Source organism: Canis lupus, chromosome X (assembly GCF_048164855.1).
Source record: "Canis lupus baileyi chromosome X, mCanLup2.hap1, whole genome shotgun sequence".
Lineage (NCBI taxonomy): Eukaryota > Metazoa > Chordata > Mammalia > Carnivora > Canidae > Canis > Canis lupus.
The window spans coordinates 4836858-4853745 of NC_132876.1; the positions used below are offsets into that span (position 1 = coordinate 4836858).

Sequence of the window (16888 nt, forward strand, 5' to 3'; positions counted from 1 at the left end):
CTACCTCCAGCTATAATTTATGGCACATTCTTGAAGCTCAAGAAAAGAAACTATTGGAAAACTGATGCATGCCATGTAATTGTTTTGAAAGAAGTCCCATATTTTTAGAGGAGTCTGGTTGAGCTAGAAAACCTAATACAGTAGTAACAACCACACTTACATAAAATATTTTCTTGATATTATACTACTTTCTGTTTATAAGATGCTGCTGTCCTCTACTGGGAACGTGAACTCAGTCCATCCCTGGGCAGCATGGTTCGTGGTTATGGTGCCGGGTTGATAGTGGTGGAAACCAAGGCCCAAAGCTCCTGAGGGTCATGCTCAAGCTCTGGATCCCCCTGGATCCACGGTCCAGCAGGTCTAGGCTGAACACCCAGTTCCATGAATCTCCAGGTCAACTGTGGGACCATGTCTGCCATACCACCAATCCTCTGAAGAAAAGTGTGCGGAACTCATCTCCTTCCAACCTTCTGCATTTCTCTGTCATCCTCCAAGGGGTTGTCAGAGGCCTTAGAGGGGTCTCGAGGACTAAGACAAGGGTCCCATGTTCATGCTGTGATGCACCTGAGCCATGAAGTGGCTGCTGTGTTTTGTTACTAAATGTGTTCCTATGTTGTCCCCCTTCCCTACTTTAGCAAGATGGGACCATGGCACCACCACAACCAAGAGGCCAGCAACAACCAGAGCACCCGCAAAGCCTGCAGGTAATGCTGCCACCTAAGGAGGGCTATAGAGAAAGATAGGGGGAGCTCTCTTTGGGGCAGATGTCCACAGAGCTACCTGGACCTTAGCAAATTCATTTTGTCTTGTATGTTTTGGGGCCCACTGCAGATGACGATTTCGACTTGGCTGATGCCTTGGATGACCGAAATGATCGAGACGATGGTCGCAGGAAACCGAGCCCAGGAGGAGGAGGTCAGTGAGAGCTGATTGAGGGCACCGGCCAGCGCTGTGGCTCCCTGGCCACACTGTGGCTCGTTGACTACAACAGCCCGAAGAGCCCCCCAGGCCCGGCAGAGCCAGGAGCATGTCAAGGCATAGGAGAACCCTCTGTAGTAGTTCACAAACATTTTGGGTCTCCGGCCTCCCCAAATCACTGGGGATTTCAAAGGATTTTGTTTCCGTGGATCATATCTACCAGTATCATCTTTGAACTGAAAACTTAAAAAAAAAAAGTGCTTATTCATTTAAAATGAACAAAAACCCATACATGTTAACAGAAGTAGTGTGTTTTTGGGAGAAAAATAACTGTCTGGCAATATGAGAACAAAATGTAGTGAGAAAAGTGGCATCGTTGTATCTCTTCTGCACATTTCTATAACATCTAAGCAGAAGAGCTCGACTCACTCCATTTCTGGATTCGGTTGTAATGTGGTGTTATGGCTGAAGAGTATGAAGGAAATCAGGCGATATATATGCAGTTGAAAAAGGGAGGAATATTTTAATGGACTTTTTAGATCATTGTAGATATTCTTCTTTATTAAGACCCCCAAACAGGACCAGTGGCGGCGGTGTCCTGCTGTCTCAGTGCAGTGTGGACTGTGAAGCCGTATCAGTGAACTTTTCATACTTGATTCCATTTAATCCTCAGGATGCTCTTGGACTTGCAATGCAGCTTTTACCCTTTCACAAATTTATATATTCTGTGCATTGGTCATTTGGAAATATTGGTGTCCTGAGGTCTTTTGAACTTCCAAATCATGCCACGTTTTATTACACAGCACCCCAAATTCACGTCTGTTAATGTCACGCCCCCATCTCCTAAGATAAAGTCCTCAAGCATTGGAAGGCTGCCAAGCTCACAGTGGTGGATGTAGATTCTTTCAAAATTCCAAGTTTTGTTTGAAATCTTACCATTGTCAACAGATCTGGCCAATGGTTTCCTTCGAAGTGACGGCCTCATTTCATTCATTTTCAAGAAAATGCCTGCCAAATATTCAAGCCGCCCTAACGCTAGCTTGACCATCCATCATTCTTTCTAGGAAAAGTAGTCTTCCGTGGCGCAAAGCAGCTGATGCAGCCCAGAACTGAAGCAGGCACTCAAGGGCGCTCTAGCATAGGGCAGTTGACTCAGAAACGCTTTCCGCCTACTTGGCATGTGCCCACACGGAACGGGAAAGTCGAGTCCTCTGTGCTTAAGCCAGAATCCGATGTTTTCCTTTCCCTGTATCACTTTCCTGTTGCCGCCTAACAAATGATCCCAAGCTCGGCGAGTTACGACAGTGCCCATTCATTAACTCACAGGTTCCTTTGCTGAGCGAGGAGGTCAGGAACAGCTAAGCCAAGTTGTCTGTTCTTGGGGATGTCAGCCAGCCTTGGTCTCTGAGCTTGCGTTCTCTTCCAAGTCCGTGGGCTGGCTGGCGGGGTCCCTTTCCTTCCAGTCACAGAGCTGATGGCCACTTGCTTTTTCAAGGCCAGTAAGAGAGAGACAGGGCTGGGGGAGAGCCGGAGGAGGAAGACTAACCTGCTTCTCGAATCTGAGCTCAGGGAGACCTCAGCCTGCTTGCCTGCTTGAGTCAGGCCTACCCAGGATAATCTCCTTTTTGATTCAGGCAAAGGCAGACTGACTTGGGATCCAAATTACATCCGCAGAATCTCTTCACCTTGGCACTTAATATAACTGAACCGCAGCAGGGGTGGCCACCTTGTTCGAGGTCCCAGTCACGCGCTGCGTGATGGAATCTTCTACAAGGTGCTCTAGTGGGAGGGAGTTCTAGGGCCCTGTTAGAATTTTGCCTTCTGTAGTCATCAGGAGGCGCCTCGCTGGCAGGCAGTTTCTGGGGACGTTGGGCCACATTAACACAAGATTATGGCCTGAAAAGTGCATTTTGGTATTGACATGTATATTTGTTTTCTCCAGGTTTCTCAGACAAGGATCTTGAAGACATATTAGGTGGTGGTGAATACAAACCTGACAAAGGTAAAATTAGGAGCATTGATTTGTGTAAACACCTTAATCTCATTACAAACGTGATTACATGGCAACCAGATTGATTGAGCCGTTCTTACTCAGCCTCTGGGGTGCAAGAGGTTGTTTCCAGACATCCTGCTTACAGCTTGGAAGGCTCACTTGGAATCCTGTGGGCTGTGCAGCTCAAAGTGGGGATTTAGAAGCCAATTTGGAAAAGCCACACGTTCCTCCCAGTGCTCCGAAGGCCAGGTGCTGCTTGATTGAGGTCTCCATCCCGAGCCAGAGCCAAGTGCCTGGGCAGCACGCGTGACTGCGAACAACTCCTGCCCCCTCGACTTGGGCAGAGCAAAGATCGTCATGACAAGCATTTTCTTAGGAGACCCATAGTGAGCCCGATATCTTTCAAAATATCTTTTTAGTTTAAAATCGTTTAAAACTCAGGGCACCTGGCTGGCTCAGTCTGTAGAGCGTGTGACTCTTGACCTCAGAGTTGTGAGTTTGAGCCCCACCTTGGGAGTAGAGATTACTTAAAAATCTTTTTAAAAAAATTAGTCTAAAACTCATAAGAAGTTATAAAAATCGTTCAGGAGAATTTGTGTGTACTCTTCACCCAGTGTCCCCTGAAGGTTCTCGCTGACCTTACGGAAGTGTCGTTTGGTGTCAAAGCCAGGAAGCTGCCATTGGTCCAAACTGTTATGAAGTCACATACAGCCCTGATTCAGATTGCGTCAGCTTTTGCATGTTGTCGTGTGTGTGCATGCATGCACACGTGGGTCTGTGAAATTGTGTCACGTGTAGATCTCAGCAACCGTGATCACTCAGGATGCAGAACACTGAACTCTTCAATCACCACAAGGAAACCCCCTCCTGCTAGCCTTTCTTAGTCATGGCCTCCCCCACCCAAACCACCAAGGACTTAAAGCTTTTATTCTTATACTCATCCAGATCCAACCTACCCTCGAGAGAAGCAGCCAGCTTTGATGTGGCAAAAGAAGTTTTGATTGGACTTTGTGATCGTTACATGTGGTGGTTGCCTGTTTTGATGGTATGTTGTGGTTGTAACTTGTAGTTATGACTCTAGGTTGTTATGGTTGCGACTGTCGTGATGGCAGCCTGTTGTGGTGGCAGGTTGTGGTGGTGACTTGCTGTGGTCACGCGTGAACGAGTTAGGTAGGAGTGTGTCTGCTTGTAACCTTGCCACCCTCCCCGTCGTCCTGGCTGTGGCGTTAGCATCTGCTGCCTTCTTGCACAGCCCATGTGCCTTTCCTGAGGAACAGTGTTCCCATCCGATTAAAGGAGCCCGCAGTCACATCTGTCCTTCAAGACACCTTTCCAGACGACGTCTTCTTGAGTACAGAGTTCTAAAAGCCACTAAATGAAATTCACAGGTGTCAGGAGAACATGGAAGATTTAAAGGGCAAACCCAGCAAATTGGCCAATTACTCCTGGGTGACAAATGGTATTTCCAGATGGTGAGATGCGGGCGGCGGTAGCGTGCGGGAGCGTGCATGGATGGAAGTCTGAATGGCACGTCGGGGGCTTCCTTATTAACAGTACATGTTTTAGCAAGGAAAAAAGCGCTGGGAAATTCTTTAATTAGGCTCACACTTGAACTTCTCTTATAAAGAATAATCAATTGTTAGCTTTAAGTTATACTCTCTGTCATTATAAGCGAAAATAAAGGGGGTCCCGGCACAAAATATGAGTGTGAGCCTGAAATGTGGTCTGGATGAGCACACGATGAAATTCTCAGACATTCCCCTCTCTGCAGACATGCTCATGCCATGAGTGAAGATGATAAAACATCACATTTCAATACACGATGGTCTTCAGCATAAAACCCGATCCTTGTCGATGTAGTTTCCAACTTTGGGCCTTAGGCACATGGATGAGGCTCAACTATAATTTTGGACTTTGTGTTTGAAATGCTATGTTATCTGTTATATATGTTTTTTTTGTTTTTTGCTCAAGAAAATATTTCTACTGTCCTTGCAGGAGGCCAGTAGGGTGGGTGACAGTGACAGTCTCTTGTTAATGGGCCCCGCCAGCCACCACCATGCCCTAGCACTCTCACTGAGGAACTTGAGGTCCATCTGTTTCATCTCCTCCTCGTCTCCTTTGGGTGTCCAGCCACCTGCCACTTCACAGCCTTTCCTCCCAGCTCCCCCGGCACCCTCCCACTGTCCCCCATTCACTCCTTCCTAAACGCCGTTGCCTGCTGGGAATGTTTGTGAATGTTTCCTTGGGTGTCCCGTTCAGTACACCGTTCTCTTCCTCGCCAGAAGGGGTTGATGTTAGAAACAAAGATCTGAGGGTCGAGTGTGTTCATCACTTAGTGGGATGTCACTACTTCTATACCCTTTAAGTGGGTGGAGGCCATTAGTATATGGATGTATACGAAACCAGGTATCCACGTGCCTCCATAATTCTGTATCTGTTCATCAGCATTTATACTAACCTAAACCTGAGTCCATACTCAACCCTCCGACTGTAGTGTGGGATTTTCCAAATGCATATAGTCATGTGTCCAGCCCCCAAGTGCCGTACACAACTGTCCTACCACCATAAACGTTCTTCTCTACATCCCTCTGGTGCTCAGCCACTTTGCCTTCCTTGCCCCTAATTGGTGTTCTGTCCATGCAACCACTAAATCTTTTTACCTCCTGCAGACTTTTGCCTTTTCTAGAATGTTCTGTAATTGGAATCATGAAGCGTGTAGCCTTTGCAGATGGATTTCTTTCACTTAGCAATATGCATTGAAGGTTCTTCCATGTATTTTCATGGCTTGAGAGTATTTCTTTTTAGCATTGAATACAATTCCGTTGTCTGGCTGGAGCACTTTTGGTTTGCTCTTTGCCTGTTGAAGGCCCTCTTGGTTGTATCCAGTTTTCGATGATTATGCATAAGGCTGCTATAAACGTTTTTGGACACTTACTATTATTTTTTGTATGATTTTATTTATTTATTCATGAGAGACAGAGAGGGGCAGAGACACAGGAAGAGGGAGAAGCAGGCTCCCTGCCGGGAGCCCGATGTGGGACTTGATCCCAGATCCCGGGATCACACCCTAGGCCAAAGGCAGACGCTCAACCACTGAGCCACCCAGGGGTCCCTGGACACTTACTTACAGGTTTTTCTGTGGATATAAGTTTTCAGTTCACTTGGAACTGTGTGTGTGATTGCTGGGTCATATGCTAAGTATGTTTAACTTGGCGATAAAGTGCGCAACTGGCTTCTAAAGTGGTGGCACCATTTTGCCTTCCCGTGAACAATGAACGAAAGTTCCTGTCGCTCCACATCCTCATCAGCAATTGAAATTGTCCACTCTTTTGGATTTGGATCATTTTAATAGGTAGGTAGGGGTATCTCATTGTTTTTTCACTTGTATTTCTCTAATGAGAAGTGGTGTCAAACGTCTTTTTATATTCTTATTTTATATTCTTTGGTGAAGTCTGTTCAGAGTTTCTGCTCATTTAAAAAATTTTTTTTTGCTTTGACGAGTTCCTTTTATAATCTGGGTACAGGTCCTTTATCAGGTATATGATTCTAAAAATATTTTCTCCCAGCCTGTGACTGTCTTTTACTTTTATTAATAGTGTTGTTTGAACATTAATTTCTTTTTTTTATTGAAGTTCAATTTGCCAACATATAGCATAACACCCAGTGCTCATCCCATCAAGTGCCCCCCTCAGTGCCCGTCACCCAGTCACCCCCACCCCCGCCCACCTCCCTTTCCACCACCCCTTGTTCGTTTCCCAGAGTTAGGAGTCTCTCATTGAACATTAATTTCTATATAAAGATCAGTTTATCAATTTTTTTGCTTATGAATGAATCATGGTTTGATGTTTAAGAATAATCATGTTCGTGGAGATTTTTTTCCTACATCTCCCAGAAATTATAGTTTCAGCTTGTACGTTTAGGTCTTTGGTCTTCCATTTTGAGATAATCTGTATATGGCGTGAGGTTGGGGTCCAACTGTAGTTTTCGGCATGTGGATGTCCAGTTGCGGCACCATTTGCTGGTAAGAGTATCCTTGCCTCACTGGAGTGTCTTGGCTCCCTTGGTGGAAACCACTTGACCATAAGTGTAAGGTTTTGTTTCTAGACTCAGTCTGCTCCATTGATCTCTGTGGCTGGCCTTCAGCCAATACCGGACTGTCTCTGCTGGGCATGTGCTCGGCTTCAGGGCAAGCAAGGCTACACAGGGGGTTTATTAAGCTGCCTGTGGTTAGCTCACCTTCCCAACCTCCCCACCTCCTTATTAAATCCCTGGCTAGCTGACTGCTGGTTTGCTCGGGCTGAAGGAGCTACTGACTCTCCCTGTTTACTTGCCACTGAGATTGCCACATTTAGCTGACAGCGTTCCAAGTCACATGGGTCCCTCTGGCAACTGCAGGGCAGTTGTTGGCTTTGTGGCCTATCTGCCCCTCCGCAGTCAAACTGGCTGCTGGAAGACCGTGGGGGCAGGGGGAATGAGAGCCACTCCGGGTGGAGAGGCCACAGACTCCAGCTCCTCTCACTGGAACTAAATGTGTTCATCGCCTTCAATTGCCTAGCTGCTTTTTGAGGAGAGGATTTGTTGACCTCCTCACTCCATCAGGCCAGAAGTCCTCTCCTCTAGTATCGTTTGAACTTGAAATATTCTTTGTTTTCCCTCAAGCCCAGGCTCACATCCCCTCCCCGTGGGTTGTTACCTTGACCTTGGAACTGGTCTCCTGGTGCCCATTCATCCTCCGCACAGCTGTCAGAACCACCAGGAATGTGGAACCGATTTCCTCGGTCCTCTGTTTTAAAACTACTGTGTAAGAACGAAGAGACAAAACAGCCCAGTTCACAAACGAGCATAAGATCTGAACAGACACTTTATATAGGAGGAAGCTACATGAAGATGCTCAAAACCATTATTCATTGGAGAAATGCAAATTAAATCCACAATGAGCTACCACAACACACCCACCAGGATGGCTAAGATTAGAAAGACTGACAATACCAAATGTCGGTGCAGATGTAGGCGAGGTGAAACTCTCCTACATTGTTGGTGGGAATGGAAAGCTGCTTAAAATACCAACTGTAGACCTACCCAGTGACTCAGCAGTCTCACTCCTATTCCAGAGAAATGAGAGCTTCTGTCCAAAAAAGACTCACAAAGAATATTCAGAGCAGCTTTATTTATAAGAGCAAAACAAAAACAAGAAAACTGGGAACAGCCCAAGTACCAGCAGCAGAATGGATAGACAAATTGTGATATATTTATATATTCATATGACAGAACGAATTACTGAGATAAAAACATGGGTAAATGTCAAAAACATTATGCTGAGTGAAAGAAGTCAGTGAAAAGAGAGCACATACTATATGAGCCCAATCATATGAAATTCTAATACTTATACAGCTGATCTCATATATATATGAGGTCCGTCGCTGCCAGGGTTGGGATGTGGACAGGGATTGATTGGGCCAGGGACACGAGAGAACTTTCTGGGGTGATGGTGTCATTGTATATTTTGGTGGAGGTCCACAGGTGTGTGCATCTGCCAAAACGTATCAAGTGGTACACCTCAGATTTGTGTATTTTTACCATATGTACATTTTTCGTTAAGGGCATCGTAAGCAAATGTGTAGCCCTAGGTCATAAGACATTTAGGGGTGGTGAGTATGGATGTCTGCGATTGAAGTGCAGCATAGAGATAAGGGAGACATGAGTGGATGGAGAGACAGATGGACAGATGGACATGTGATAAAGCACAGAATGCCAAACGCTATAGGATTTAGGTGGTGGATAGGAGTGTTCACTGTAGGATGTTTCCAACTTTTTAGTATGTTTGAAAAATTAAAAAAAATAGGTATGTATATATTTCTGAGAGACACAGAGAGAGAGGCAGAGACACAGGCAGAGGGAGAAGCAGGCTCCTTGTGGGGAGCCGACGCGGGACTCGATCCCAGGACCCTGAGATCATCACTGGAGCAGAAGGCAGATGCTCAACCACTGAGTCATCAGGCGCCCCCCAATTTTTAATTAAATAGAGGGAAAACATGTTTAAAGCAGCCCAAAAAACAAGCCTCTGTAATGGCTCCCCACTGCCTCCAGGATAATGTCAAGCCCCGTGGCCTGCCGACGGGTCCCCAGGTTCCTTTCATCCGCCATCTGTGGCTTTCCGGCTGCTTCTCTATCGAAAATGCCGTTCTTGGGCAGCCCAGGTGGCCCAGCGGTTTAGCGCCACCTTTGGCCCAGGGCGTGATCCTGGAGACCCAGGATCGAGTCCCACGTCGGGCTCCCTGCGTGGAGCCTGCTTCTCCCTCTGCCTGTGTCTCCGCCTCTCTCTCTCTCCTCTCTGTGTTTTTCATAAATAAATAAAATCTTAAAAAAAAAAAGAAAATGCCATTCTTCCACCAGCTGAATTCCGCCTCATTTTCCAGAGAGGGCTGAGCTCCCCATCCCTTAAGAGATGCCTCAAAGGGCACCTCTGCTCTGGAGGCTCGTCCGCTCTGTGGCCCTCTTCAGCCCGGCCCGGGGTGGCCCTGGGGTGCACCAGCCGCGTCCTGCTCTCCTTATCCTCCTAGAACCTCTCCACCGGCGGGGACGGGGACGGCGCCTCTTGTACCAAATCCTGTGGGTTCATTACCCCCAGCTTTGGCTTCCCATAAGCAGGCGCCTTTTTTCTTGTGTATCCCCAGTGTTTGCTGAAATGGGGGGGGGGCTAAAGTGGAGCAGACCGTATCATACATGCCTCCCCCCGAAGGGAAGAGTGACACATGTGATTGGCTCTGCTGACGACCCCCTGGGCCACATTGGTGATGGGGTCGTGGCCCGAGTTGCTTTCTCCTGGACCCCGAAGGGCCCTCTGGCTGGGAAAGCTCACTCTTGGAAGTGGTGCGCTCTGTGATCTGCTCTGTAAAGCCAGCTTTCGCCCAGGTGAGCTCCAAGCGGATTTCATGAGAGGGGAGAGGACACACTGGAAGCTTCCACGTGGCCCCCACCTGACGGGGCACCTGTCTAGCCTCTTTGTGGAGCAGACGCTTTGCCTGATCTTGCTTCTGGCTCCTCGTGTGTGGTCTTCCTTGGTAAGGGATCTGGACCAGCCCCACGGGATCACCCCCACTGGCGTGCTGCCTAGAACCCCTTGATAAGTTGACCCAAGGAAACCCCCTGGGGATGGGAGGGGACAGGGGGTCACGGAGGGCGCCTAAAGGGATAGGCCACCAGCTAGTGCATGCGCTTACCCAGGACCACCGTCTTCCCATCCTGGGAGGGCTCTCCTCAGAGATCATCGAGGGTTGGAGCTGTGCGGTGCTCTGGCTAAAGGGTGAGCGCTCTCATCTCGCAGGTGGGGGTGGAGGAGCCTTCGAGACTTTCCAGAACAGTGAGGAATGGCATCCCCACTGGTTAGCCGAGGCAGCCACACGTGTTCCAGATGGTTCTTTGAGTTTGATTTGACTTTGTATCCACGGGTCATTTGAAGCAGGCGTTCTTCCTTCTCTGTGGATTTTTGACTTCTTAATCGATTTGTTGTTTTGCATTTCTGCTGCCTGTTCTCCTGTAATGAAAAAAAAAAAGAATCTTTAAAACATTGTCAAGTCCTACCGGGGGCTGTTGGAGGTCTAAAATTCTAAAATACTTAACACAAGTCCTGAAACCCTTGAACACCCCCCTGCCACCCCCCCCCAGCAGTTCTAGATAGAATCTCCCCCACTGTTACGAGACTCTCCGCGCCCTTGGCAAATCGGACGTGTCAGGCGCTCACCGTGCGCCCGGGGTTGTGCTGTTGTCAGAGAAGGGCAGGTACGTGCCTTGCATCCCTGCCTCCCAGGATCGGGGCCGTGGCGGACTAAAGGCTAGCGTGTGTGTGTGCGCATGCGTGTGCTTTGTTGCCTTTTGCATTTGAGGACCCTGTAGATCTGGCACTTCTGTTAAGGACAGGTGGATCTGGGACCTCCTCCCTGCGGCGATGCCCCCTGTCCTAGCGCCCCCTGTGGGTACAGAGCCCACTAGAACTGTAGGACTTCTTCCAGCTGTGGCTGTCACCAGATGCAAGGGTCCCTCGAGCTGTGTGGTACAGCCTTCCAGATGTATAGGTCTCTGTCCTCAAAGCAAATTGCAGCGTGACATGTGCTGTACGGGAGTTTCTAGAACAAGAGAGGCCAGCCCTAGTCTCTTCGGTATGTAAGTGCGGGGTATACTTGTGAGCTCAGAAGGCACGTGGGGATACAAACACAGCATCCTTGAAGACGAAGGGCCTGCCTGTGACCCGTGGACCAGCTCCTCTGAGCTGTCCCCCTACTAGTGGGGAAATAGGGGCTTGTATATTTTAAACATTTCTTACGCATTATATGAAAATACTGCTTTTTTGCTTCCCCATCTACGGAGAGTCACCAGTAATACTTTAGAGTATCTGCTTGCAGGACTTTTTCTAGACATCATGTACCTTTGTAAATACTGGGTTATTTTCATAAAAATGGGACCCTGTTACTTTTAAAAAAAAAACAGTTGTTATTCAGTAAAAGCCCTGCTTATCTTTCTCGGTCATTAAAGAGGACCCTAAAATATTGTGTTGAATGGACTGCATGATGTTACACCGTAATTTATTTAGCCAGTACCTATTTTGAGAGGTTTTTCCCTCTGGCTATTTACCGCTCCACACAGTGCCACGATAAACATCCTCATAGCCAGATACACAAAGCCTGTCTAGTTTGTCGGCTAAATTCCTAGATGTTGACTGGCCGGGCCACAGAAGTATGAATTTTTAATGATGCGCCTCTTCAAGGGCCCTGCCAAATGGTGTTCCATTAAGGTTGTCCTGGCTTCCCCTCCGACTGCTAGGGAGCAAACAGGTGCCTGTTAGCTTCTGTCCCCACCCTCACTGGGCACTGTAGTTTTGTGATCTTTGTAAATGGACTCAGTTTAAAATGCTCCCCTGTTGACATTGGCATTTCTTTGACTACAAGGGAGGTGGAACACTTTTTACCCCTAGGTCTTATTAGACGCCCTTATCTTGTGGGGTCGAATCACCTGTTCACATTCGTTGCCTGTGATTTTTTCATTTTTTGATTTTTTTTTTATGCCAGAGTCTGTATCTTTCCTCGTTGACTTGTAAGGGCTCCTTTTACATTAGGGATGATCAAACCCTTTTCAGAAATTCCCAGGACATCGTATTTACCAGTTCCTTAACTGATAGGCCTTTGGGTGGTTTCCACGTTTTGGCCTGCATGAATAACGCCATCCTGTTCCCATTTCATGCGACATTCTTGCAGCTCACGATCGTACAGATTGTATGATCGAGACTGGAGGTGAAAGAAAGGGGAGGTTGGATGGCTCCGGCCTGTCGGGAAATCTGGTGAGGTGAGCGCATCAGCAGTGGACGTCCAGGAGGGGCCTGGCCTTGCCCTTGGCAGTGGCCACGCCCGGCACAGCAGAAGGGTCCACAGTGGGCCAACACGGTCAGACTCCAGGCCCTCACCTGTGACCCCACTGCTGACCTGTTCATGCCTGGAGGACCCTACGGAGGACCCTACAGAGGACCCTGTGTTCTCCTGTCTGCTCGGTGCAGCACCGATTGTGCTTTTGAAAAAGGCAGTGCTGCTTGTTGTTTTGTAAATAACCATTCACATCCAATCAGGGATCTTTAACTCAAGGATTCAGCCCTAAGTGGGAACATAACAAACCTTATTTTCTAACCCCCCCCCCCCGCCAGTCTTTACAAAATCGACTTGATTTTCCAGAGCAGTTTTAGGTTCACAGCAAAATTATATTCCTGCTCCTCACAGCCACAGCCTCCCCCATTACCAGCACCCCCTACCCCCAGGGTGTGGGTGTTCCCGTCCACGAACACACCATCCCCAGACTCCGTGACGCACGGTGGAGGGGATGCCAGAGGTCGTTGCCTCCAACATCCCAGAGCGGTTTCCCTTAAAAGCCCCGGGCCCTGGGGAGACAGCCTCCCTCCCTTAATGAGCACTGTGCCCTGAGAAGCGGGAGCGCTCAAGGCTAATTAGTGTCCTGAAATGGCACCAGTTGCTCATCAGGGCGCTGCCTGTCCGGGGAGGTAAGCGTGTGTTGAGCTTTGTGCGGGTTTATCACGCTCACGGGGATGGACACGTGTGGCCACCACCACGGCCCGCGCAAAGACCCGTTCTGTCGCCGCATGGCCTTTCCAGGGCCCCACCGCCTCCCTCCCCCCCACTGCCCTAATCCCCTCCACCCACTAACCTGCTTCCCTTCCCATGATATTTCAAAGCCTTTTGAATTTCAAAATACCGGATGAGGGATTTTTTGCTCATGTGCCAAGGTAGAGGTGGACGGCCTTAAAACAGTCCTGGTCGTCCCCTTGTCCCCTCCTCTGGCAGGCAGCATTGCGCGATGCACCTGCACCTAAATCGCACCAGCAGAAACATCTGCATTTGAAGAAAAGTCTGCGGGAGGCACTAGGCCCAGGCGGCACCGAAATGGAAATACTAACTGCAGAGCCTCCCTGGGTGGTGGGGCTCTGCGTTGTTTTCCTGCTAGGCTCCCGTCCTTTCGTTAAAAACGAAGTTGAAGCATTTTGTGCCCTCTGCTAAAGAATAAAGGCTTCTTGCAGGAGACTGTGTGTCCCCGGGACTGTGTTCAGGGCGAGGTTGGCCGGCCTGAGCCCAGCTCTGCCACCTGCTGGCAGGTCCCTCCCGGTGAGCTGGGGGGGCCCGCCTGCTCCTACTGCAAAGACGCCTGTGGGCGAGGAGCTGGGATGTGACCATCACTTTCCAGATCGACAGTTCTGCTTGGCAGGTGACAGGCACGAGAGGGCAGGTCTTGGATGTCCCGGCAGAAGCCCCCTGGGCACTTACTGGGGCTGTGGCAGGGGTGCAACCAGGGGCCCGTGAGCCGGGGAGGGGCTGTCCGCAAGCCGGGGGGTCACGGGCTCACGGCCGACCCTGAGTGCTTTTGGCTTTTTTTTTTTTTTCCAGGTGACGGTCGATATGGCAGCGACGACCCCGAATCCGGTGGGTTTGCGTCCCGAGGCCTGCCCGGCATCCCGCCCCTCCCCTGACCGCTCCCGGTAGAGACCGGCCAGGCCAGCCGCACTGGGATGCGGGGACTTAAAAGAATCAAGCGTGCAAATTGGGGTCCCCGGGGAGAGGTGGCCCCCTGGGGAGGCCCGTGGGCCCGAGACCCAGAGAGCGCAGCCGTGTCCACCTTTCAAGCTTCTCAGGGTGGAAATCCTTCTGGAAGGAAACGAGCAGCACTGGGCAAATGCCTCAGCTACCGGCGGCCTCGCGCTTGGGGGTTTGGGGGGTTGCGGTGTTTGAGCGGCTCCGGCGGCGCTGCTGACCCGGTGCCAGGCGTCCTCACGCCCCCCCTCCGTCTCGCTTGCCCCCCAGGAGTGTCGGCCGAGGCGGGCACCATCGCGGGGGTGGCCAGCGCCCTGGCCATGGCCCTGATCGGCGCCGTCTCCAGCTACATCTCCTACCAGCAGAAGAAGTTCTGCTTCAGCATCCAGCGTAAGTGCGCCCCCCCGCGGCCCGCGAAGTGGGGGGCCGGGCCTCCCCAGGGCGACGGGGCCAGACCAGGAGCACGAGCCGAGTCCGACTTGCAGCCAGGCTGGACCCGAGTGTAAAGTGGCCGTGTTCCTGCGGGCAGTGTTCGTGTCACTCAGAGCAGGATGGGCCCGGGGCTCCCCCCGGCCTCGGGAGCACGGGGCGGGGGTGTCGGGGGCTCCGGGAGCTGCCGGGACGCTGGGGGGCTCTAAGGGCCCGGGAAGGCAAGGGGCCGAATAGGGTGCGGGCCCTGCACCCCCTGCCGGGCCGCGCGTGCCAGGGGTGGCTTGTGTGCTAGGCCTCTGAGCGACAAGTCGGGGAGTGACAGAAGCCCATGTCGCCAGCCGCGTGGGGGCGCGGCGAGGGAGAGCAGGGGTTCCCCGGCACCCAGAGACGGCTGGCCGAGGGGGCGCCACTCAGAGTGGCGAGCTTCAGCTCAGGTGGGCAGAGTCTCCACCTGGTTCCTCCCCGCGGCGGCCCGGTTTGCTTCTCAGCTTCGGTCGGTGTGCTTGACCAGGGCCGCCACGTACGGTTGCGCAGGTTGTGCAACCACGCGCAGCTCCACGGGCTGCACCCAGCAGCACCGCAGGGGCAGCGTTCATGTCTCGGTGCGCAACCCGCGCCACGGTTCGTGGCCGCCCCGCGTGGGATCCCGTGGACGCACGAGCTTGGCCGTCGAGTGGCGTGGACGGGGAGGTGTCAGGCAGGAGCACGGAACGGGAGGCTGGGTGGTCCTCAGAGCTGTCCCTTGTCCTAGTTCAAGAGCAGAGAAACAGAGTCACCTAAGATGGCAAAGCTGTTCTCTCAGAGTCCTGGAGGCCGAAGTCCGGGAGGAAGGGATCAGCAGGGCTCGTGCCTTCCAGAGGCTGTGGGGAGCTCCTTCCTGCCTCCTTCAGCTTTTGGTGGCCCCAGGTGTCCCTGGGCTTGTGGCCACAGCACCCCAATCTGTGTGGCCTTCTCCCATCTCTTCCACGGACACTTGTTGAGGGCGCACCCTGAATCCAGGGTCATTCATCTTGAGATCCTTAATCTCACTGGCAAAGACCATTTTCCAAACAAGGTTGCACCCCTGGGTGGCCGGAGGCCGAGGACATGGCCTCGTCTCCAGGGGCCACCATTGGCTGCAGCACCGCATCGTTACCCCGACGGGGGGTGCCAGGTGCCCCATGTGCGCAGGCAGGGCATGGGGATGCGAGGAAGCCCATCGGGTAACGGAGAGACTATTTAAAAGCCGGGCGCTGCGGAGCACTGTATGCGGAGTCCCGCCCGGAGACCCCGTCAGCCCCAGGGCCGGGATCGAGGGCACCCTGACTTTATCGATGGGGAAGGAGGGGCTCAGAGGGCTGTGGAAAGGACTGAGTCCACACGGGGAACGCCGGGTCCTCAGGGGAGCCCGAGGCCAGACAGGGAGGCAGTGCAGTGAAGGCTCGTGAGGAGTGTGGGATTGGGGGGATTGTAGGATCCAGGGGATCGGGGGATCTGCGGCTCTGGCCACGGGGGGAGGCGCCCCAAGTGAAGCGAAGATGCCTTCTTTCCGCCCTTGTTTTCTCCAACAGCTGTGAGGCTGTGTGGGTGGGACCAGGGGGGACCCGCGGGCCCTGCTGTGCAGAGCGGAAGGGTTGCTGCGGTAGTTGAGGGACAGTCGCTCCAAGAGGGGGTGTTCGGGACACCTGACAGCCACGGCCGGAGCCCCGAGGGGGTGGCTCTGCGGCCTTTCTGAAGGCAGCCCGGGGGTGGCGGCCCAGGCCCGGGAGGCAGGCGTGCCTGCGCGGCCTCTGAGGGCTCCCCCCGACCACCCCTCCCCGTCCCCGCCATCTGTCCAGGACGTGCCTGTCGCCCCGAGCCCACACTGGCCCGAGTCCCTTTCCTGGACGCCCTTGTGCCCACCCTGCCCTCCCCCGAGAGTGCCCCTGCCGACCCGGCCTCCCGGCCCCGCGCTCAAGCCCCCGAGGAGCTGGGGTTGGGACTGGCCACCCCCACCTTGTCTGCCAGGCCTGTGTCCCCAAGCGGCCACAGCCGCCAGCGCGGGGCGGTCACACAAGGCAGAGCAGAAAGTGCACCAGGAAGGGAGGGTGCAGCCGTGAGCTTCGGGGCCCCCCTCTGTCCGGGTCCGTCCCCAGGCACAGAGTCTCCGGGACCGGGGGACAGGGGCAGTGCAGGTGGCGGAAAGCCCCCGGGCTCTGTCGTCCTAAGCTTTGTGTCTTGCCTTCAGATGCAGCAGAAGGTCAAGGTAATGCCGCGCTTCGACTACTCCTGTCCCTCTCCCGCTCGGCCGGTCCCCGGGCCCCGCCCCGCCGCCCTCGCTCCTGCCCCCACTGCCCGCCCCACCCCTCCCTGCCCCTCACCCACCGGGCTGTGGCCACACCACCTGCGGCTCGGCCGCTGTCCCTGCAGGGAGGCCGGGGCCAGGGGTCCCGTCTGGGGGTCGGCGCCAGGGGCTCCCGGTCCTCAGGTTCCCCAGGGCTGTCGC

The 16888-nt window shown here is 52.4% G+C and overlaps 1 protein-coding gene and 1 long non-coding RNA gene across 3 annotated transcripts in view; one reads left to right on the plus strand and one right to left on the minus strand.

The window, feature by feature from the left end:
* The window catches only part of CD99L2 (CD99 molecule like 2), a 94616-nt gene that overhangs the window by 74455 nt on the left and 3273 nt on the right, over window positions 1-16888 (plus strand). Inside the window, exons 3-8 of one of the 2 annotated variants that reach the window (XM_072816232.1) lie at window positions 636-704; window positions 832-915; window positions 2861-2920; window positions 13849-13884; window positions 14263-14382; window positions 16631-16648. In XM_072816232.1, the coding sequence (XP_072672333.1) occupies window positions 636-704; window positions 832-915; window positions 2861-2920; window positions 13849-13884; window positions 14263-14382; window positions 16631-16648 (387 nt within the window). The remainder of the gene's footprint in view (window positions 1-635; window positions 705-831; window positions 916-2860; window positions 2921-13848; window positions 13885-14262; window positions 14383-16630; window positions 16649-16888) is intronic. The other variant, XM_072816233.1, reaches the window with a different exon arrangement.
* On the minus strand, window positions 8060-10566 carry LOC140627707 (uncharacterized). The gene is made up of 2 exons (XR_012026337.1): window positions 10132-10566; window positions 8060-9268 (listed from the first exon to the last, which is right to left on the minus strand). It is a non-coding gene; the product is annotated as an uncharacterized lncRNA (long non-coding RNA).